At 41.3% G+C, this 23,939-nt stretch overlaps 1 protein-coding gene across 3 annotated transcripts in view; it reads left to right on the top strand.

Moving 5' to 3' along the window:
* The window catches only part of CCDC88C (coiled-coil domain containing 88C), a 122,752-nt gene extending 113,117 nt beyond the window's left edge, over positions 1 to 9,635 (top strand). The window contains exons 26-31 of one of the 3 annotated variants that reach the window (XM_043515964.1): positions 1,028 to 1,213; positions 3,083 to 3,151; positions 4,052 to 4,120; positions 5,137 to 5,438; positions 6,602 to 6,817; positions 8,160 to 9,635. In XM_043515964.1, coding sequence (XP_043371899.1) covers positions 1,028 to 1,213; positions 3,083 to 3,151; positions 4,052 to 4,120; positions 5,137 to 5,438; positions 6,602 to 6,817; positions 8,160 to 9,173 — 1,856 coding nt within the window. In that variant the 3' untranslated portion in view covers positions 9,174 to 9,635. Of the gene's footprint in view, positions 1 to 1,027; positions 1,214 to 3,082; positions 3,167 to 4,051; positions 4,121 to 5,136; positions 5,439 to 6,601; positions 6,818 to 8,159 lie in introns of all 3 variants that reach the window. The other 2 variants (XM_038406407.2, XM_038406408.2) reach the window with 2 other exon arrangements.
* The last annotated feature ends 14,304 nt before the right edge of the window (positions 9,636 to 23,939 follow it).

Genomic DNA, 23,939 nt, shown 5'->3' with positions numbered 1-23,939 from the left:
TGTAGAAGCACACACAGACTGTACCTCTGCTATAAAAGACATTTTTTTTCTGAGAGAAACTTTCAGAAACAGCATAACCCAATAGTACCCTAGTCCACCTTCTCTAATATATTTTTATTGCTGCCCTGTGCCTTTGAACTAATTGGTTTTGTTTTGTCCCTGCCAGCTGTTTATTTTCACCACCTTGCTCTGCTTTGTTTTCAGTATCTAATTACCATTAATTAACCTCACTTCAGAAAAATTTAGGAAACCAGAATCTTGCTTCTCATCAAGGCTGTTTTCTAAAATGAAGGCTTTAAATTTCGCTCTGTTTTATTTAAGCCTTAAAATATGTATCAGCTGTGTTAATTGGGGTATTTTAATACATTCCACCTCATCACTGGAAAAAAGACTTTCTGTCTACCTAGGTGTGTTTAATATTTTAGCAGGCAGTATTTGTTGTTAACCAAAAATCCTGTTTAAGAAATCAGTGCATTGTAGGAGGACAGTTTAAGCCCTCTGGAGAGTCTGAGCTCTTATCACAGCAGAATTCTGCATGGACAGAGATTACATCTTTGCATGAATCCTGTTGGGTGATTTTAAAATCAGGAACCTTTGTTTTGAATATGGCTTTGACTCGTCAATATATCGAAGCTTTATTCCCTTTTATTACTGAAGCAAGTGCTTATAAAGTGTACCTTAAGGCATTTCATATCCCACTTATTTTTTCTGCTTTCATGTCTTTGCTCCCATGTCTATCCTCTTCCTTTCACAATATGTGTTGCATGTATAAAAACAACCTTCCTACTGACACTAAATTAGTCCTTGTCACTCCGAAGCTCCCTAGTGAGCAGACATATGATTACAAAATTGGTTACAGGAATCTCTTCCCCAAGAGTGAACTGGTTCTTGAAAAGCTTGCAAAACTAATGCCTCTATTGTGCATTTGTGTGTTTGCCTGCTTGTTGTGTCTATGAAAGTGGATAGATAGATAGATACATGTTTGATTCTATTGCCTCATTTATTTACCTCTTTCTCCCCTGCTCAGCATTAATGGATCTAAAACCAAACCGAATTTCCCAACGTGGAGGCAGCAATGATAATGTTGAAAATTCAGCAGACTCTGCCACTAAGTACTGCATGGAGCTGGGTTCCAGAACTTACTCTACCTCAGCCATCCATGTGACCACTTCAAGTTCTACTCCCACTTCCAGGCACCAAAGCAAACCCAAAGGTGCGTGTTGCAAGCTTGCATTTAGCCTATCTACAGCTAGACCAACTCCCAGTACTTGGAGCCCCCACTTCACTGTAATGTGACCTCCCATCATAACAGATACTGCAAGGTACATAATAGGCCTTCTACAATTACAGAAGCTCAGCACATGCTATAACTAGAGCCCTGGAAATCCACGGATATCTGCTTCATATCCGTGGATATCCACATCCCCGGATGCAGATATCCACAGACCGTTTTTGTGGATAGTGGATCGGATGCAGATATAGCCACGCAGGGCTCTCCTCACCGGTGGCACCTGCCCCACGTTATCCAGATTGGGCAGCCCAGGGGGCGCAGTGCACTTGGGGCCAGTGGCCAGTGGCTGGGATTAGGCGGCAGGCCAGAACCGGGGCTTTCCAGCACCCGTTTGCCATGCCGCTTCCTATTCAGCAGCTTGGGTCCCTCCAGCAGTGCCAGCATCCCCACCATGGCTCGTCCTGGCAGCACTGGCTGCGCTCCAGGCCCGGCGGCTGCTGGACAGCGGGGCCCGCCCCCGGCCACAGGGATTGGAGCAGGCGGGGCCCCAGCGCCTCACCCCTTCGCCCCACTGTGATGCAACACACACTGCTGCTGCCGTCACTTGCAAGTCCCCAGGAGCAGCACACAATGCAACACCCCTTCCCCCCAGCCCACACCCCCCCGCACCGTCCCTTCTCCTCAAGACCCCAGCCCTGCACCGCCCCTTACCTCCAGTCTCCACCCTTGTGCCGCCTCTTCCCTGCAAGACCCCACCCCCCTCTCGCTCATCTCCAGTCCTTCCCCCACCCTCCCCGTCGCTAGCCCTGCAAGATGTGCGAATGTGGATACACATAAAAGACAGCTAGCGGATGGGTTGGATGCATGTTGATTCTGGTGGATGAGGATCCACATTTTTATATCCATGCAGGGCTCTAGCTGTAACACAGTGGTCCCCTTAATAAGTTATAAGTAGGGCCCTATCAAATTCTCAGCCATGAAAAATGCATTAAGAACCATGAAATCTGGTCTTTTGTGTGCTTTTACCCTATACTATACAGATATAATGGGGGAGATCAACGTTTCTGAAATTGGGGGTCCTGACCCAAAAGAGAGTTGCAGGGGGATCGCAAGGTTATTTTAGGGGGGTTATGATATTGCCACCCTTACTTCTGGGCTGCCTTCAGAGCTGGGCAGCCGGAGAGCAGTGACTGTTGGCAGGTGCCCAGCTCTGAAGGCAGTAGCCGGCCAGCAGTAGCACAGAAGTAAGGGTGGCAATACCATAGCATGCCATCCTTACTTCTGTGCTGCTACTGGTGGCAGCGTTGCCTTCAGAACTGGGGTCCTGGCCAGCAGTCACAGCTCTCCAGCTGCCCAGCCTCTGAAGGCAGCACCACTGTTAGTTGCAGCGCAGAAGTAAGGGTAGCAGTACCGCAACCACCCTACAATAACCTTGAAAGTCCCCGTCCCATCCCCCCCCCCAAACTTCTTTTTTGGTCAGGATCCCTACATCTACAACACCATGAAATTTCAGATTTAAATAGCTAAAATCATGAAATCCTATGACTGTGAAATTGACCAAAATGGACTGTGAATTTGGTAAGGCCCTAGTTATAGGGCTTCTTTACGCTAGCAAAGCTACCATGTGGGAGGTCACATTACAACGCACTAGTCTTTCCCTCCAACTCAACTTGACTGTGGGCCCATTGATTCAAAATGGTGGCCAAAGAGATGGATACTTCTCCCATGTAATCTTTATAAAGTCATTCAACAGGCTTTACCACTTATACTATAATGGTCTGTTCAAGGCAAATCTTTGGGATTGACCTTCCTAAACTTAATGTTACTTACTAAATCTTATATTCTTTCCAGGATATAATTCAGAGGATAATCTTTGTGACCAGTCCCCTGAGGCAGAGTTTTCAAGAAACAGACAATATGGAAAGTTTATGGAATGTAAGATTACACTAACCCTCTATATTGGGGCCCGCTTCATAATGTCTAAACAAACCTTCATAGGCCATTTTAGTTAAACTCGGATTATAAAATGATCTGAAATTGTTTATTAGTAATTTCTTTAGGGTTTTGGATCCAAATGTTTTATTTTTATCTTAAGATTTTTTTAAAAAATTCATTATTTCCCAACGAAACTTATAAAAAAAAAAATAAAGGAAATTCCTAGTCAAAACAAACTGACCTGCCTCAGCAGCAGCATGTTCAGTGCATGCACTGATTTTTAAGATCAATATTTACATATAACAGGGAGTGAAGGAATCGGCCATAGTAGATTTCTTCGGGGGTGGTAGTAGCAGCACTGGGTAATAAGTGCCTTCCTGGAGGACTTTGAATTTGCAAGCTGTTAACAGCACTAAAAATTCACTAGCTCGCCTCTAAAAAGGAACTTGAAAATAGAGGGGAAGAAAGAGAAAACGTTTTAAATAAAAATGCATGTTTCATAATTGGACCAATAAAAACTACCTTAGTATATCAAATGTAACATCACATTAGCCCTTTTCATCATTAAAATTTCTCTTTGTGGCAAACATAATTATTGTAGAAGCGAACTGAAGAATACATTTCTCTGCACAAAATGGTAGTAAGAAAATAAGATGTTCTTAAACACCTGACAAAGGAAGAATAGGGTGTTTGTGTTGTGTTCAGGCTCTCACTTGATGTATATCACATTCTGGTAACATTTTCAAAAGTACCAAAGTCATATTTTCAAAAGTCACTTAGGCATTTAGCATCCAAAGTCTCACTGAAAATCAATGGAACTTGGGCTCTTAGGCACTTTTGACCTTGTTATGTGCTCATGAACTTAATATTCCTGTTTCTTTATAGTTTCCAAGCCAAATAGTTTAGAGAACAGTCGAAATGCATCCAGCAATAGTTCACCTCTCAACTTGAAAGGTAAGATATTTTCAGAGCTGAGGTGCCCTCTGCAGAACAGGAAATGAAATTGAATTGCACACAAAGCATTTTCTTTTCTTTCCAGTTGGGCATGAACAAATAACATGGTTTTTAATCTGAGCAGGGGCCTGGCTACCACAAAGACTTGAAATAATGTTAGCAAGAATAATTTTTTAAAGTATGATCATGACTAACATGGTATATCATAGGCATCATTTTGGGGTATTCTGATGGATGAAAGTCCAGACTTAAACTCTGTCTGTATATACAAGCAGTTCTCCAGCATTCTGTGCGCAACTTCATAAGATAAACATGCTCTCTAGGTTGCTAGAGTTCTGTCTATTGACAAGGATAAACCTATTAGGCTAAACGTGGTGAAGCCACTTTTTGCTGCCTCACTGGCAAATTCTGGCTCTCAAGCTGGCACAAAGCCAGGGCTAGGAGGCTCTTTTAGTGCCACAGAGCTGACACGGAGGCTCAGCTGTCATCCCTGCTGCTAGCAAAGAGCTTGGCCATAGGAAGGGATGTGGCCAGGACGCTACCATACTGTACCAACTTTTTGGTGGCTGTTTCAACTCCCTAGGACCATTAGCAACCAGCATAAATTAGAGGAGAGTCAAGGCTGCTGTACCTTGTACTTGAGGACTGGCCCTGCACACAACAGCCCCGAGATCAAGGTAGTGCAAAGCTGACTTTTGTTATGTGCTCTTCTGTTGTGGCTCAGAATCTGGATGATGAAGTAGAACTTCTTACTCCTGTTCTGGGGGCAAGTACCTTGACTCATTAACTGGATTCCTTTTTGAAGCTTTGGAATATATACTGTTCCTGGTATTCTGAATCTTTGATTTCATATGATTTTGGGGAGGAGGAAATAATTATTGTAAACTCCAATTTTAGTTGACATATTCAGCATGGAAAAGGAACTGAATCATACATACTTACCTCAGTAGGGAGTTGACATTCTGCTAAAATAGAGGAAAATAAGTGTTTTTAATGCTGCTTATTCCCCTCCTCAGGTTCTTCAGATCATATCCACGGCAGATCTGAGAGCCTCAGCAGTGAAGATATGGTGCCAAGTAGAGACACACCTGCCTTGCCCAGAGACGGCTACATCTGTCATTCTACTTCTGCTATCTTAAGCTCTAACAACAGACAAGACCCCTCTCTTCACAGGAATGGCTCAGTCTCTTATGACATACCTCAAAGGAGTAACCCAACCCAATCCTATGCTGGCAGACAGCGATCTGCTTCTCCTGGCAATGACATGGTGACTTTGGAAGAGTTTCTGGAAGAAACCAACAAGTTATCCCCACCAAGTGTATGTAAAATAAAACTATAGCTATCTCAGGTGACATGAAAATATTCCAAGCTGATCTGACAGGGAGGGGACATACAGGGAGGGGACAGGGAGAAGAAATACAGTGAGATTCTCACTAATGACTGTGAGACTCATGAGAGAGGAAAAGTGGGTGAGGTATTATCTTTTGTTGGACCAACTTCTGTTGGTGAGAGAAAGAGAAGCCTTCAAGCTACACAAACTCATTGTGAGCTATGAATTTTGGAAATCAGCATTTAAGCGAACACCCCCCTCCCCCCAAAAAAACCTAAGGATAATACATCACAAATATCCTATTAGTTTATTTTTATATTTGTAGCTAGAACTAGTGAAATAATTCATTGCAAGTGATATTTGTTGGAATATTGGTATTTTTTTCATCCATTAATTCTTTGTGATTAAACTTTCCCATTATTCCACCAGCTCTAAGTTTAGGTGAGTTTTAATTATTTGTGAGCTAGTAACTGTTCTGTGCAGTATTCTGCAGAATTAAATTTTAATCATCTGAGCCTTTGATACAGTTCTTGGCTGCTAAAAGTCTGCCAAAAACTAAAGCTTGATGAGCATCATTAATTGAATTATAAAGTGTGCATCTTAAAGAAGGTCTGCTCTAGTTAAAAAAAATCTCATGATCCAATTTTTTCAGGGGGATTTTGTTAAGGATTTGGGGGAGGGAAGTCTCTGTTCCCCTGGACTGTATTATCTGTTTCTATGAACTATGTTGTGCTGTTGGTGAAATCAATCCTACAAGATTTCACTGTACTCTTAAAGATGTTTGATAGGAAATAATATGCATTTGTTTGTAAATGTCTTGTATCGCTTATTGATGATGCATACCAGTCTCGTGAAATGTCGCAATACAAAACATGTTGTCTTCAGACCAAATTCACTGCTGGCATAAATGAGTGAAAGTTAATGGGACATCAACAGCCCAGTAGCATTACTGATGTCATCAGAGTCCCACCCTCTTATGACATCAGTGAATTTTGGTCCTCAATGTTTAAGACAAACCTTTTAAAATGTACCCTAGTCCCTTGTTCTGAATCCCCTAGGGGTAAATTAGTTGAATGCAAAACACTCGTTGTCTGTAACCATGTGATCATGTCTCCATTTTCATTCTTTCTGTCATCCTTGTTCCTTTTCAGCGGCGACACATCTTAAATGAGACCGAAATTATCTCATTGCACCAATTTCTGTTAGAAGCTGATGCACTGTATCCCTCCTGCCATTTCCCATCTCATTCCCTCCATCAGGAACCTTCGCGTTCAGTCGAACCAGTCCTCAATCATTCGTGTTGTGACAGTGTGAGCCACAGAACTGGCAGGGGGAGTAGGAGAGCAACTTCGCTGTATATCCCCAGGGTATCCATCGCTATCACTGTACAGTTAACAGCTCACCCCCTCACTCCAGCCTGCAAGCACGTTAACGCCTATGGAAGCTTGTTTTAATGTTTCATCACCACTTTAATTTAAAAACTAAAGTAGCCAAATTACTCATATTAACGATTCCTAAAGTATTTCTAGTGTTGCGCATGAGCCCCTATTTGGTGGGAGGATTGTAATAGCACAATACGGTGGCCCTCTAATTTTAACATGCACAACAGAGATTTACACTAACATAAAAAATAACCCAGACTCTTAGCATTTGATTGAACCTGGAATGCTTCTGACACAGTATGAAATTATCATGAGCTGCTGTTTTATAACTGTTACTTTTTACTATGAGCAAAATGAGTTTTGCTACTGGAAGTAACCTTCTCGGTAGTCTCTAGTGAAATGAAAAGCTATATTAAACCATGACGTACTACCCCAGAGAAGAGCAAAGAAATGAAATACATCAGGTTGTTTCAGCACATTCTTTTTATAATTAACATGTCCATTAACTATTCACAGCATGTCTTGTACTAATACCTCAACAGCAGTTGATAGGTCATCCGTATGTTTTGCATGAGTCCATTTCCATTAAGCATTTATTGTATATTTTCTTTTATGGCCAGGTTAATATTTGCCTTCAGAATATTGCACATTCATTTCTGGATGATCAATCATTCATCTATTGTACATACAGCATTTAACATGTGCAGGATGTTGGCCTTGGTCCAAAAAAACCCAAGCCCAGTGAAATTGCCCTATCTTAGGCTGCTATCACATCTCCACTCAGAGTAATCGTCTGTTGTTTCACTAATATTGGAACAAGGTGTTGTCCATAACAGCCTGCATTCTAGAAATGACAAACACTCAATCACTGATGTGCACTAAATTGGCCGATACTAAATGAAGCAAAAGAGCTGCAGCCCAGGGTGCTATCAAGATGAATTTCTTTCTTAACTGGTGACAATTAAACTGGCAAATAAGGCTGTCACAATCTAATTTTAGTCATCATGTAACTCATTGATCTACAGTTACTCTTTCCTCCAGTGCTCTCAGCTATAGGCACGAAATAAGTGGTTTTATATAAGACGTTGAGGGTCCCTGAAAAGTTGACACTGACACACCAATTAGTGCATAAAGCACTTTGAAGGTGAGGCATGTTGTAGGTAGTGCCATGTGCTCTCTCTCATACATTTACTTTGTGTTCATCCTTGGGTTGCTTGATGTGTGGAATTATGTTGTGACATCCTTGAGAGGAAAATTGCTCACTAAACACATTTTCCTTATAACAGTGTTGCCTTTAATGTGCCATGTGTGTATTTTCTCCCCGTAGGACACTTCCAGTAGCAGAGATGACTTGCTGAGTGATTATTTTAGAAAAGCAAATGAACCCCCTCCTGTTGGGAACCAGCTGGGTCAGCCAGGTAGAAAGGAGACAGCTAAGATGCCTACCAGCTATGTGTCACCAACTATAAAAATGACCATCGCCAGTGAAGAGGGGAGAGTGGCTAAACCTGGACACTATGTCAAACCCAACCTTAGACCAGCTGAATCTGAGCCGCTGGCAAACACCACAGGATCTCTTAAACTTCCTCCCACACTACCACATCAGCCACTCAATGGGCTGAGGCAGATGGCACAACCACAGCAGACCAGTACGATGAGCCAGAGGAATGCCTCACTGAGCAGAGCGTTTAGTCTGGCCTCTGCAGACCTCCTGAGAGCCACAGGCCCAGAGACATACAGACAGGACAGCCCTCAGAAGCTGGGTGCAGATGTTCGTGCGGGCAAAGTCTCTGGCAGTCAGACCTTGCGGCTCTCTGTGTCCCCAGGCTCTCATGCTACCGTACGAGACAGGCCACAGTCTGCAAAGGCAGCATGGACCTTGCAAGGTGTCGATTCCCATTGTCGGCAGCTTGACGTGAGACGTCTTTCTCTGGCACCTCCAAAGGAGGAGAGGCCTCTTTCTTTTCATCAGTCTTCAGCCTCTGCCACTGCCAACAGTGTGCAGCCACAGGAACGAGTGAGTACAGTGCCTGGGCAACACTATCCACCCATACAATATACACCGGCTAAAGTCAAATCCAAGCCAGCCCCACGCTCCGGGGAAGTGGCCACCATGACTCCTGTCAGAGCTGCCTCTACTAACACTGAGGGCGATGTTACCCAAGGGCAAAGTCGGAGTGATGCCCTCATTACCAAATGCCAGAGTAGGTCACCAGAAGGCCACATTGGTGCAGGGGGAATAGAGGAATCCAACAGAGGGGGCAGCTCCAGAAGCATTCCTGGATCTCCAGATCCCCACGGGGACCAGCAGACTGTCTGGTATGAGTATGGATGTGTGTAATCCGTTGATTCTCTTGGTAACGTGTTTTAAGCTAGTGACATTTGGGTGGAATTTGGTAGTGGCATTTGTCTAGACACTGTGGCAGGTCATAAAAGGCATTACCTGCACCTCATTTTCTAGTTTGTCTACATGCCTTCCAGCCATTGGTTTTTAATGGAACAAAGGACATTTTCATGGTTAAAACAAAGAACTGAACAGTCAAACCAGGGCCTTTCCTTTCACACTATAGTGCCTAAAACAAAGTGGACCTCTTATAGACTCCCACAAAACACTTTGGGCCTAATTTTCAGAAGTGCTGAGCACCCGCAAATCCAGCTGAAGACAAGGGGATCTGTGAGGGCTCACCACTCTGACAATTGGTCACCTCCTCTCCTTATCTTCGTACTGCCCTCCCCCCATGCTCCCCCAGATTCTTCATTAAATAAACATTCATGGGTCAAATTTAACTGTGTTGAATTCAGCCCTAATTTTGAAAAATGGCTTAAGATAGCATAAAAGATCATGTAAAATCCAAACTCCTCCCTGGGGAAAAGGACCAGACGCTTGCAGTAGCTTAAAGAAAAGCTGAAGGACAAAAGTGTATGGCTTTGCAGTGGGTCTAAGTAAAAGCAATTATGTTTATAACAGCTGCATTTTATAAATAGGAGGAGTAGAATTAAAGAGTCCCATATTAACCTTTCACATTGGGAACTGTTTGAACACAAAGAGGTCAGTGTACTTGCCTCGCTGCCTCCACTACACGCACAGTTCAGCAGATCCTCAATCCTGAAAGCTAAGTGGTGCTGCCTTTTGACACTTGCTTTATCTTTTATACAAACACTGGAACTGATACAGCCTATTCAGGGAGATGCCTGATTTCAATGGCGTTGCAAAAATGGCACCCCATGTACAAAGGTGACTTGTACACATGTAAATGAAAAGTTAAATCATTGTACAGGAGTGCTGTGTAAACTGTATTAATAAATGTGCTGTCACTTCTTCTTGCATCCCCATGTGCATGATTGCCAATATCCTAAGTAATATACAGGAATCTCTCTCATATGATGAAGTCTTTGTTTCTGTCTTAAAGAACTTGTTCAGTGTAGAAACCAAAATAATGTTATATACATGAGAAAGAAATCTACTTTTAAAAATCTATTTATGCTCAAATAAAATTTCTCATATGTGTCTGTCAGGAGTTTCATCAGCTGCTTATGTATATATGATGAAATGTGTGTCTTTAATTCTATTTCGTGTTTGTAAAGGTGTTTTCCTTATGATAGACTAAATCCCAAAAGAATTTTAAGATTTTCCTTACACTGGTTCTGATTTAATATAATAAAAGACATATGTAAGCAATTTTAAACTGATATTAGGTCAGCTAGTAATGTTTTTGTTATATAGTATGTAGTAATCACATTCTGAAAACTACAGGATTGTTTATAATAAAAGATTTTAAAAAATTGGTGCGATATATTTTTTCCTTTAGAAAATCCCAGATTCACAGAGATGGGGCTAGATCTGAATCTGGGAGATTTGTGTAAATTTATTTTAATACTGAAAAGTATTCACAAACAATATAGTCACACTTCTCTGTACAATATTTCCATATTAGCTTTATCATAAATTTATATTTTTTAGATTGTAATCTCCTTAATGAGGGCTTCAGGGCAATTGTGAATTAAATGACAGGCATGCCGTCGTAGGATCAGACACTTAGATGTAAGCATTTCTGAGCAGAGATTATTTTAAACAACACCAAGCACATTGTTGATATTTAACAAGTATGAATTTACATAACACTTTTCATGCATCAATCTCAAAGCACCTTACAAACGTAGATAAACATTATCTCCAAACTGAGGAACTGGTAAAGTGACTTGCAATATTCCCTGCTATTTCAATCTAGAACCCCAAAAAAGCATGTCTTTATCTACTGCATTCTCCTCTTTTAAAAATCCTTCATCCAGGAGTTTGCTTGAATATATTCACTGACCTCCAGGTTAAACTACTAAAGAGTTAGAACCCTATATGCGAGATTACAGTCATTGTAGCAGCTCTGATTTGATGAAGACACACGAGTTTCATCACAGCCTTGATCTCTTCAACTTGAAAAACAATGTTTCTAATTATTTTTTAAACAGGCATGCGAGGTGTTTTTAATCCCTATTTGTCTTATTTAAATTTATACTGCCTCTATCTCATATCTAAGTGCATCATATAACTTTAAAAATGCAAATTGTAACAGTGACTATATCTTAAAGTGGTCTTAAAAACCAAAGCCACTGTGAGCCTCATATCCTGTGCTGTAGCACTCAAACTATCAAGAGAATTAACATTAAAGAGCGAGTAGGCAAAGGTGAGTGCTCTGTTATAAGGATGTTATACGGCAGTCTGTTCAATGTATACATCATTATCACTTGACCTTTAATAGACTTGGTGGCTATAAAATCTTTGCTACAGAGTATATCAGTCCACTAATTTTCTATTCAGTGTGAGCACTCGGAACATTTCCCTCCATCTGAAAAGGCCTTTGAGACGGGGAATCCCCTGCCTCAATACAATAGAATTCCCTCGGGAAGCAGTGGAATCCCCAACACTTGACAAATTTTAAAATAGGCTAGATAAGCTGATTTCCTAATACAAATTAATGGAAAAAGTACTAGGAAGAACAGTCTCTAGTGCTGACAGGGACGTGAACCAGGTGATTTAATAGATCTATCCTTGCTTTAATTTCCATAGTACCACTATCTTCCTTATAGCTATCATTCTATGTTCTAGGAAGTGGGTGGGTGTAAAATGAGATGTGAAGTTTAGAAAGGTTTGCTTTTATTTTGCTTTGTTATTTTAAAAATTCAAAATAAATTTATAGCCCCCCTCTTAAATAGCAGACTGTGAGAGAGCAATAGTCATGGCTTTTTTTTTCTCTCTGGTGATCATGTTTTGCAGTAAGGGCCAGATTTTCCAAAAAAGTGCTGTTCATAGTTAGGCATCCAAATAAGTGGACAGATTTTCCAAAGAGATCGACCCCTTGACTGCTGAGCTCTGGAGAATCTGTCCATAAGTGTAAGTAGATTTGTAGTCAAGCCTTGTGCCCGTGGAAATACTCTCACTATGCAATGCACTCATATGCAGAAATGGGTGAGGCTGTTAAATATAAGTGAGTAATTTTTATTTTAAAAACACCACCACCCGAGTGACCTTGTTAATCTCTTGAATTAAAAAGCAGCTCGTATATACAGTACGTCTTGATAAACACATGTTGTTCACTGATGCTATCTCATCTAGTATGGCCTGGTTAGGAAATGTAAAGCTCTGCTCCTCTAAGGAGCAACCTTGTAACAGGAGTGTTTGCTCTAATGGATAGTCTGTTCCTATGCCCCAGAGTTTGAAGTTGGCTTTCAAATATACAGACTTTTTATTCTGAGTTTAACTGGGATTAAAATGTAGAAAATTGAAAAAGCAGAATACCAAATGTAAGTTACTTTTTCCCATAATAAAGGAGGGCAGAGTAGGAGCTCTTTGTAAAAATGGACAAAGAATGTATGTTTAGAACATTGACAGAGACACACGACATAGTTGGAAATTATTTCTGATCAGCCAATTGGTTTGTGGGTAGGTGAGTTGGTTGGGTTTTTTTTTTAAATTTGGTTTAAAGTAAGTAATTTTAAGCCAGGAAAATCCCTGAAACATGCAGAGGGAATCTCCAATTAATCATGGAATGATTTACAACCTATGGATTAGCTGAATGTAAGGAGTGTATGGGAAAGAGGAGAGAACAGTGCAATAATAATAATAATAATTATTATTATTATTTATTAAAGAAGGCCATGAGAATTTCTAGCAGGATATTTCATCTTGAGACCCAAATGGAAAAAAACTAAGGTATCTCCAGAGACTATTGAATTGGAAGCAGGAAAAAGATATCTGCAATAAATAAGCAGAAAAATGTTTGTAATGCACTGAAGCAAACTCTTTGTGCTGTTTCTAGAATTATGATTAGTTTACCATTCTGCAGGACATTTGTAAGGTTATGGGACTCCCAAGATTGTCTTCCTGCATCTTTAAATATATATTTTACAAACATTTCTCAAATTCCTTGTGAACCTATGAAAAAAAGCTGTAAGTGCTTGTGAATTATTAGAAATATTTTTTCTTTGGTTATCTGAAAATTTGAATTTTTGTGTGTGAGCACTGTGTATTTATGTAATGCCGTTTAATCTGCAAATATGTATGCTGAGGAGTGAAAAACGTTAAACGATCAAGGATCAGGGAACACGTATTGATCTGGGAGGCTCTTGGAGATTTTAGGGGTTTTTTAGCCCAAATGCGGGGCTTTGAAGCAAGAAGCTGTCTCATGGTAATACAAAATTAAATGGAGACAAGCAAGCAGTATGCCCCAAGTAGACCTTGTATCAGCACAGTTTGTAAAGCTGTAATTGGGCCAGAGGCAAATATGATGCATAAGGTGGGTAACTTAAACTCCCTTTCACTCACTCAGATTCTTCTTCAGCCTGTTCACACTCTCTCTGCCCATGTGTCAGGAAGTCTAAAGTGAGGGTAATTTATTCCCTGAGGAGCTATAATATGGTGTATATAAAGAATCCAGCTGCTTAGGGTGTAAATTACACTCCGAATCCTTAACACATGGAGAGAATAGATCTAGGGGAGCCTGAATGTAAAGGAGCGTAAATTAGCATAAAGAGAGAGTCTAACTCTGATACCATTTTATAAATCACTTCTGAATTTGGTCTATTGGCTGCACAGGTGCCTTTATGAATTTTGAGTAATCGATACATTGAGAAGTTACATAACTTGTGGTTTTGCATAATATTTCTTTGTGCACGGTGAATAGAAGGTTGTTTTGTTTTTTTAAAGAACTGTGTGTGGTGGGGAAGAATCAGTTTCTAGTGTCAGTGTGCTAACTGACTAAAATCTAATCTAAAATCACTAAAATCACTTTCTCAAACTACTGCATAGCACATGCCTGTGTATCATCAATATAGTTGCTCAGCTTAGAATAGAAACAAGTTATTGGGTCATTTTTTTTTATAGGTCTGCCTCAAATACGGCTTCTGAATTAGGCCTTTGCATGGAGAATTGTGTTTTAAAAAACCTTCACTGTAATATTTCACTAAATTGTCTAAGTTTGATATGCAGCCTTCTTACCACTCTAATTAACACACAAATTACCAGTGCCACTGTCATTTCATCTCTATAATGGACAAGGTACTAGAAACTGACTGCACTGCTCTTCTCAAGGTTTTGATTACTTCTAGCTTAGATTTCATCCTCTCCAGCCCATTGAAACAGCCTGAGAAAGGTCACTAATGAGCCATTCCTATCTAAATCCTGGGAGCACTTCTGCATGATTGCTCTTCTTGATCTGGTGCTGCCTTTCACAGCACTGCTCCACATGCTCACCTCTCTTGGCCTTAGCAAATCTCAGTTCTTTCAGCTCCCATCTTATCTTGCACCAGTCTCATTAGCTCTAGCCTGTTGGCATCCGCCAGGGTTCCATTCCCAGCTGCTGCCTCCTCCTCTTCAATCTCAGCAACCTCATCTACTCCCAAGGGTTTGAACTACCACTTGTGTGGGGTGATTCCATAACTACCGTCCACTCCCAAATTCATCCTCTCTGTTGTGTCCTGCATCTCCAGCTGTCTTTCAGACATCTCCCATGGGATGTCCTGCCACCTCAGTCTGCTCATTTTTTCCTTCTTCAGCACCTACCTTTGCAGTCACCACTGACAACTCCAGTCTCCTTTTTTTGTCTCCCAGGCCCATCCCCACAATATTATCTTTGACTCATCTCTGTCCTTTAATTCTTCCCTCATAGCTAGTCTCTGTTCAAATCCTCTTCCCTCTTCATCATTTCATGTCAACAGTCTGCCCTTTCTTCTTTACCCTACTGCTAAAAGACTTCATTACACCACAGTCATTTCTTCTCTTTACTTTCTGGCCTCCCACCTCTTAGAACTGCAGTTGCCTTTTTCTGTCACACCATCTTCATCAACCCCTTTGGTAACCTCCTGTTTCTCACAGCATCAAATTCAAGCTTCAAATCCTCTCCTACAAGGCAGTGCTGATGCACAGTCTTGTCCCTACCTATATATCTGCTCTCAATTCCCTCTGTTGCTCGTTAGCATTTCCCTATACAGTCACCTTGCTGCTTCCTAAGTCATCTTTCCCCACTCACAATCTGGCTTTCTGTCATGCTACCCTGACAAATGGAACAGTCTCCCTTTTCTCCTCCACCAAGAGCCCTCTTCTCCACATCTTGCCTTAAAACCCATTGCTACCAGCAATTCTTCCTGCCAGCTCATCATAAATAATCCCCATGCTCTCTTAGCTCAGCTGTATTCCCTTGTTTTGGCTCCTTTTCATGATGTTGGCTAGTTGAGATTGTAAACTCTTTAGGTCAGGTAATGTGTGCATATACAGCACTGTGTAAATTTATGGTGCTGTATATGTGTGTTAATAATGGCCAAAGACAGTATGTTGTTCAATCTAATTTCAAAACTTGTTTTCTATTGGTTACAGAGATTTGTCTTTTCTATATTTCTGTATTAAAATTCCTAATACACATAGCAAGATTTTAATGGTGCCAGACTTCATAGCTATTTTTGGACAGGAGACTTTGCAGTATTTTAGGTTTGTTGTATAGAAAACCCTGTTGGCTAAACCTTTGGAAGAATTAATTGGTAGTATAAAACAACAATAGAAGTATATACACATTTAAAAGAGGCCATAACACTCTGTATATATTGAGGGACTTTCTACCACTTTAGACTTACATTTTTTAAATAGTTCAACTTTCCACATTATTTCCATTGTTTTATAAGCTCAAAAGAACATTTCCTGCCTTGCTGATTTTGGAAAATACTGAATTCCATTCAACCTACCACAGAATTTTATGTTCCTCCTGGAGCCCCCGTGACCAGGAGTCTGTTTCCTTGTTTATATAAGCAGCAATGTCAACAATTGCAGAAGTTAACAAGACTTTGTCAGATCATATTTGGCCCCAAGTTTAGGTTTTGTAAATAGAATCAATAGAAATGTTCCCACAGTATGTTGCATTCTAATGGATTTAATCTTTTATGCTAATGCAGTGTTTGCCATGTAAAAATTTCAACCTTGGTGTGCTGGAGACTCTGAAAGTGAAAGCTGACTAGAAACCCAACTGTAACCAAGAGTAAAATTGACTAGTCGTCCAGCTTTCATTAGCCAAGCTGAGAGCAATACAGTAAAGTAACTGGTTTAATGGTGACAAGTGAATTAGATTTTAGAAACTCTAAAGAGATGAGGTGAAGTGGTATAAGGGATTTTTCAGTATGAGTCTGTGATGAACAAGTTATTCACTAGAAACAAAATAATAAATTAATTATGCAGATCATTCCAAATTAATGCTGGTGAACACATTTATATCACACCACCCCATCATGTATTCTGCATATGACATGGGCATTACAGAAAAACTATTTGTTAATTTTGTTGGGGGGTTTTTTCAAACTATTATTGACACTCCCTGCCGGTTGAGATAAGAAGTGAAATCGTGGCCCCACTGAGAGTTTTTCCATTGACTTCAGTGGAGCCAGGATTTTATCCCAGGTGCTTTATCATGTTTCCCACAGTACATACTCTTGAAACAGCCAATTTTCATTCTCTATACCATTTTTATGGCTCTATCATGTAACCTCTTATTCATCTCATCACTGATTTTTCTATTGCTTTTAACTTTATTAATATCCTGTCAATTTCTTTTTACAACACTTTCATAGCCACATACCTCAATGAGCAGTATTTACAGGCTGTTACAGCAGTCAGCTAGTTTTGGAGTTATTTCTCTGGGTATGTTTTTTAAAAGTGGAAGATATTTGTCTCCCCATCCTCATGAGACTCACATGTCTGAAAGGATTTTACTCAACTTTTCATAACAAAATTTGCCCTTAGCCGGAGCTCAAGCAGAGATGAGTGCATGCTGAAGGTACATTGTATCGAAATTTAGGAGTAGATCCTCAGCTGGTATAAATTGTCAAGGAGCTATGCTATTTTACACCCATTGTAAAAGCTGCTCCTTTTGTTTATGTCCTGGATCATATGTTAGTCATTGCGTGACTGGTCATTTGAGCCACTGGGTTGTTTGTTCACTTATTGGATGATTGAAACAAACTGTAGGAAAAATGTAGATAAACACTTTAGTTAGCCTTTGTGGAAAAGGAGAATGTCATCATGTGCAAATGTTCATGTGAATAATAATAATAAAAAAACCCAAATCACTCATGCAAAAATATTTATGGAAAAAATTAAAAGGGTGATGAATAGCATCCAAATTGTGTTTGCAAACTTCCATTCAAATTTTCGATGTATTCTCCCATGTCAAGTCTAAATTAATTGACAATGTCCCTGTAATTAGTAACTGACATTAACAGTGTCTGTTTAGCCCTGTTCATTTTTAAGCACAGCATTTTTTGGTTATGCCACTTGCCTACCAGAAGTTACCCTACCCCATGGGGATAATTAATCATCACAAAAGTAAGACAGTCTCCCAATGCAAAACGGAAAGAATTATTTTCACATGCACAGAATAGTTCTCAGTTTTGAATAATTCATTAGCGAGAAAAGACTATAAGTACTGTCATTACATTTTTCTTTTTAAGTGAGTTCCAACATGCAATGAAGTGGGGAGGAGAGAGAGGGGTAGGTGTGTGTGTGTATGTTAATGGCAGTAGAGTTTGTTCTAGTTTCTTGTGAATTAACATCAGCCACGCTATCAGAGGCTCGTTCACCTGCGCATCTACCAATGTGATATGCCATCATGTGCCAGCAATGTCCCTCTGCCATGTACATTGGTCAAACTGGACAGTCTCTATGTAAAAGAATAAATGGACACAAATCAGACGTCAAGAATTATAACATTCAAAAAACAATTGGAGAACACTTCAATCTCTCTGGTCACTCGATTACAGACCTGAGGGTGGCTATTCTTCAACAAAAAACTTCAAAAACAGACTCCAACGAGAGACTCCTGAATTGGAATTAATTTGCAAACTGGATACAATTAACTTAGGCTTGAATAGAGACTGGGAATGGATGAGTCATTACACAAAGTAAAACTATTTCCCCATGTTATTTCCCCCCTCCACCTCACTCCCCACTGTTCCTCAGATGTTCTTGTTCACTGCCGGAAATAGCCTACCTTGCTTGTCACCATGAAAGGATTTCCTCCCTCCCCCTCTGCTGCTGGTGATGGCTCATCTTAAGTGAACACTCTCCTTACAGTGTGTATGATAAAACCCATTGTTTCAAGTTCTCTGTGTGTGTATATAAATCTCCCCTCTGTATTTTCCACCAAATGCATCCGATGAAGTGAGCTGTAGCTCACGAAAGCTTATGCTCAAATAAATTTGTTAGTCTCTAAGGTGCCACAAGTACTCCTTTTCTTTTTGCGAATACAGACTAACATGGCTGCTATTCTGAAACCTGTGAATTAACTGTGCTCCTGAAAGGAATCGCCCCATACTTCAGCCAATCCTCCGTTAACACAATTCTCAAACTCTCCAGGAACCCCCCAGCTGAGCTGTGTGCTTTACAGCAACTACATTCACATGTGTTTTGTTTTCTTCTTTTAAAAGCTTGTCAGGATGTTTGCCAACAGACACAGTCAGAGGCAAGTTACTCTCAAGTCGTACAACTTCTGCCTCAATGAACTGGACTGAGAAAGTGTATTTAATGGATGGACAAAACAAAAAACAACCACAACTATGGTGGGTTTGCTGGGTTTTATTGTGGTCTGGTTTCTTCTTTCTTTGGGGTGGGGTGGATCAAGAAGTGGAGATACAACTCCATCCAAGATGCCTGCTTTAGAGAATGAGGCATAAAAATAATTCCTTTACAGTGGATTCTAATGGAGAATGATGTGTCCAGAGTCCAAGAGTCTGATTTCCAGAGACACTGATCAGCCACAACTCCTGTTGACTTCAGGTAGAGCTCCAGTGTTCAGCACCTCTGGAAATCAGGGGTTTAATCATCAGACTTTTAGGGATCTAGAAAAGAGATTCTGTTCGCCAATATTATTTTTGATCATCTCTCTACTTTCAGTGGCAATTGGGATAATGCATCAGTGTTAGCAGTCTCGCTAACGGCTTACATCTAGCATGCAGCTAACATGAACGTTTCTCTCTGCACCCTGGCTGCTGCTAAAGGTAGAGTGCCTGCCTTTCGATCTAGTGTCATTACCGGGGCTTGTGATCAAGTTGGATTTTTCTCTAAACAGGTATTAATGAAACATAATTACCCCAAAACAATGCCTAGTGGCTCTTTATTTAAGAGTAACACCTCCCAGCCTTCGACAATATCCTGGAAGCAAATGCTTTGGGTTTTTCTTTACATATATTTGAAATGACAAATCCAAACAAGAGAGGCATCATATGCTACCAACACAGGAAGGTTTTGATTAAAAGGTAATGGAACTAGACAATTTTCATTTTGCTTCCTGAAAGATTTTTGTGATGGTGTTTACCTGGTCCTTTGTGGCCCCTGCTGGAGGCCCGGTGAGCCTACTATACCCTGCTCCAGGAAAGGAACAGTGGAGGTGGGTCCCGCAGGTGTGCCCAGGGAGGACACATGTCAGGGTTCCCTCCCCACTCTGAACTTTAGGGTACAGATGTGGGGACCCGCATGAAAGATCCCCCTAAGCTTATTTCTATCAGCTTAGGTTAAAACTTCTCCAAGGCACAAATTCTCCCTTATACCTTGGATTAGGTAAACACTGCCACCACCAAGTGATTTAACAAAGAATCAGGAAAAGGACCACTTTGAGTCCTATTCCCCAAAAATATCCCCCCTAAGCCTTACACCCCCCTTTCCTGGGGAGGTGTGAGAATAAACAAGATGAGCACAGACCAGCCTTGGATTTTTTAGGACACTAAAAAAACCCAATCAGATTCTTAAAAAAAACAGAACTTTATTAGAAAGGAAAAAGATAAAAGAGGCACCTCTGTGAAATTAGAATGGGAGATAATCTCACAGGGCAATTAGATTCAATACACAGAGAATTTCCCCCTAGGCAAAACCTTAAAGTTACAAAAAGAAAAACCAGGAATACACCTTCATCTCAGCACAGAGAAAATCACAAGCCAAAACAAAAGATAATCTAATGCATTTCCTTGCTAATTACTTACTAAGGAGTTGGAGTGCTTGTTGTCTTGTTCTGTCTCCGACAAAAGCCACACGGAACAGACAAAGCCTTTTCCCCCCACCCTCCAGATCTGAAAGTATCTTGTCCCCTTATTGGTCCTTTGGGTCAGATGCCAGCCAGGTTCTTAACCCTTTACAGGTAAGAGGTTTTTGTGTCTCTGGTCAGGAGGAATTTTATAGCACTGTATACAGACAGGTGGTTACCCTTCCCTTTATTTTGTTGACAACAAGGAAGCAGCTAATCAGAGCCCAGCAGGCTCAAATAAAAAGAGCTGCATGAGCTTAGCAGGCCAGTTCCTGGCTGGGATCAGAAGGGTGTTTCTCGCTGGCCAAAGGAGCTTGACTGGCTACATTTACTGGACCAGAGAGAGAGAGGGCCTGAGAACTCTACTCTACACCCTACTGTAATGGGTGAAGACAAAGGGACAAGGTGGGAAGAGCCCAGGGAAAACAGCAGCAGCAGCAACTTATTAAAGGAGGCCATACGCAGCTGCTATGGATAGGGTCCCTGGATTGGGACCCAGAGGTGTGGGCAGCTGTAGGTTCCTCCTCCACCACCCACTGGCAAATTGGCCTAGGCTTTGAGAAGGGGACAAAGCTCCTTTAGAAGTCTAAGCAGAGGGCTGAATGTACAGGGTCCAGAGATGGAGCTGAAGACCCTGGTGAGGGCAGACACTTTGGTGAACTCTTTATCACCCTGGAAGGAGTCCATTTGACTCTGTGACTTGGCCGGAGGGCTAAGCCACTGAAGACCCACCTAGCAAGACAGGCAACCTATAAGGGTTGCCAGGCGTAGGGAAAAGATTGCAGTACCACACCCAGCTGCTAGGAGGCACTCAGGAAGCGAGTGCCCCCTAGCACAACCTTATTTTTGGCTCTTGGCCAAAATCCATTTAATATTTTCTTTTAATTAAAAATGCCGGTAGTTTGCTTAATACTGATAAATTTGACACAGATCTTCTATAATAGTTTAAGGCTGCCAAAAATATCTGTACTCTGAAATATCTGTGCTTTGGGGATATAGCAAGGTTCCCAATAGCTCACACCTTCTCTTTTAATGGATGGATCCTATCTGGACCTATCCCATGTTCCAAACTGGCATGGATTTTTATTTATTTATTTGATGGTGTGTGTGTCTACACCTGTGTTCTGCAGTGTTTACTATACATTGTGTCATTTCTAATGTGCATCTCTTTGTCCTGGAGGAGAACAGATGGTCTTGTGGGTAAGGCACTGGATTGCAACTCAGATTCAGTTTCCAGCTCTACCACAGGCTTCCTATATGACCTTAGACAAATGAATTAATCTTCCAGTGCCTCAGTTCCCCATCCCATCTCTCAATTACAGGTAGCAATACTTCCTCTCCAGCCTTTTGTAGATTGTAAACTCTTCAAGGCAGGGACTGTCATGACTGGGGCTTGGGCAGTCAGTCCTAGTGGTCATAGCAGTGCCAGTCAAAAGCTAGGAACAATGCCGAAGGTCAGAGCTGGGGTCAGGAGTCTGACTGCGGACCGACAGGCAGGTCCATTACTATGGTTGGCAGGGAGTCCATCTCCTTTCATGGACGCTTCCTGAAACAACTCCTGGGCTTAAACAGAGTGCCTGGACAAATCAGGGGCCAGAAGGAAGTTATCAGTCTGGCATTCTGCGAGGGACTTCCTGTGGTGCTCATCTCCATGGGCCTATGTGATAGGGCAACCCACAGACCCAGGTTCCAGTCCCTGCAGAATCTCACATGGACTGGCTTTCATTATGTTTATGTACCTAGCATGATGAGACCCTGATCTCGTATGAGGCCTCTAGGAGCCACTGCAATACAAATAATACTCTGTATGCTTTGGGTATGTCATGTCAGTGTGCACACATCAGGTGTACATTGTGTATCCAGACATACTACACACAGTGATATCTGGGCTGTGCGTGTTTGGTCCCTGTGTATAGGATTTGTGTATATATGCTAGACCCTCTTATGAGTTGTGTTTGTGACCACCAGGGTGTTTGTGTAGGTTTGAACAGTTGTTGCGTAGACTGTATGGCTGTGTGGTTATTTTCTAACTGATTTATGCACCTCAGTATGTGATTTTGTTCTTGTGCTCTCTGAGTGTGTGAAGCAGGGGGAAGTTGATAGTCTAACTCCTCTGCAGTGGTACCAGCAAGAGCAGTAGGAACACAATCTCCTCCCACTCCTCCTCTAGACTCTCTCACTCACTGCCTTGCTGGGAGTGGGGCGGAGGTCAGCTAAGCCAGCCAGCTGGAGTCAGGAGCTGGGAAGACAGAAGATCTGTGCTCCTGCATCTCGGTGAATTTCCTATCCCAGCACTCTCCAGGGATCCCCTGCTCTCAAGTGAGTCTCCATTTTATTCTATTTTTTTTTTTAATACACGAAGTTTTTCCAGCACTGAGCTGCACTGTTCACGGTCAGGGTCCTGGTGGACAGGCAAGGGGGCATCAGTTTCTGCTGAAGTGGTAAAAGCAGAAGCAAAACAAAACAAAGAATCCAGGAACTTGAGCAAAGAAATGCGCATAGAAAAGCGCAACTTTAAAATAACTTCCTTGGTCTCCAAAGAGCCAGATCCCCATAGCGTAAGTGCTTTGGACAGTGGTTCTTTGGCAGAACATAGATGAGTTCTGTTTAGGTAAGGGGGAAGTTAAATGTTGAAGATACAGAGATGAAATGAGACTATTAGAATGGGCTGCAAATGATTTCACGTTTGCAAATGGACTGGCACAGAGACAGTAACAAGTAACGTGGCTTATGTAAAACCAGATGAAGGATCTGTTTGATAAATGGCTCAAATCAGGATGGGATGTAACTAGCTTTGGAGGAATGCGGGATTTGATGATACAGGAGCAATTCCTGAATATGTCCAAGGATGATATAAAACAGTGTTTACGGGATAAGAAAATGGACTCAGCAGAAAATCTTGCTTCTTATGCTGATCAATACAAGCAGTCCCAGACTGCCAGAGGAGCATGGCAAACCAGAACAAAACAGGTGGAGGGAGGAGAGAGGAACAACCCTGGTCGCAGTTTGAGTGGATACCGTAACCTTGATCCAAAATGACCAATGAGGGGACAAGATACTTTCAAATCTGGAGGGGGGGGGGCTTTTGGCTGTCTGTGTGATACCTTTGCTGGGAACAGATCAAGGATGCAAGCCCTTCAACTCCTGTAAAGTTAGTAAGTAATCTACCTAGAAAATGCGTTAGGTTTTCTTTTTTTTGGCTTGTGAAATTTGCTGTGCTGGAGGAAATGTATATTCCTGTTTGTGTCTTTTTGTAATTTAAGGTTTTGCCTAGAGGGATTCTCTATGTTTTGAATCTGACTGCCTGTAAGGTTATATTCCATTCTGGTCTTGCAGAGTTGTTCTCATCTTTTTTTTGTTTTTCTAATAAAGTTCTGTTTTTTAAGAATCTGATTGGGTTTTTTGGGTCTTAAAAATCCAAGGCTGTTTGTGCTCATCTTATTTATCTCAAGCCTCTCCAGGAAAGGAGGTGTAAGGGCTTGGGGGAAGACATCTCCAAGTGGTCTCTTCCCAGATTCTTTGTTAAATCACTTGGTAGTGGCAGTGTACCAGGTTTTAACCTA

This window comes from Dermochelys coriacea, chromosome 6 (genome assembly GCF_009764565.3).
Source record: "Dermochelys coriacea isolate rDerCor1 chromosome 6, rDerCor1.pri.v4, whole genome shotgun sequence".
Lineage (NCBI taxonomy): Eukaryota > Metazoa > Chordata > Testudines > Dermochelyidae > Dermochelys > Dermochelys coriacea.
The sequence above is the reverse complement of the archived record's forward strand: the minus strand, read 5'-3'. Positions and strand labels throughout refer to the sequence as shown.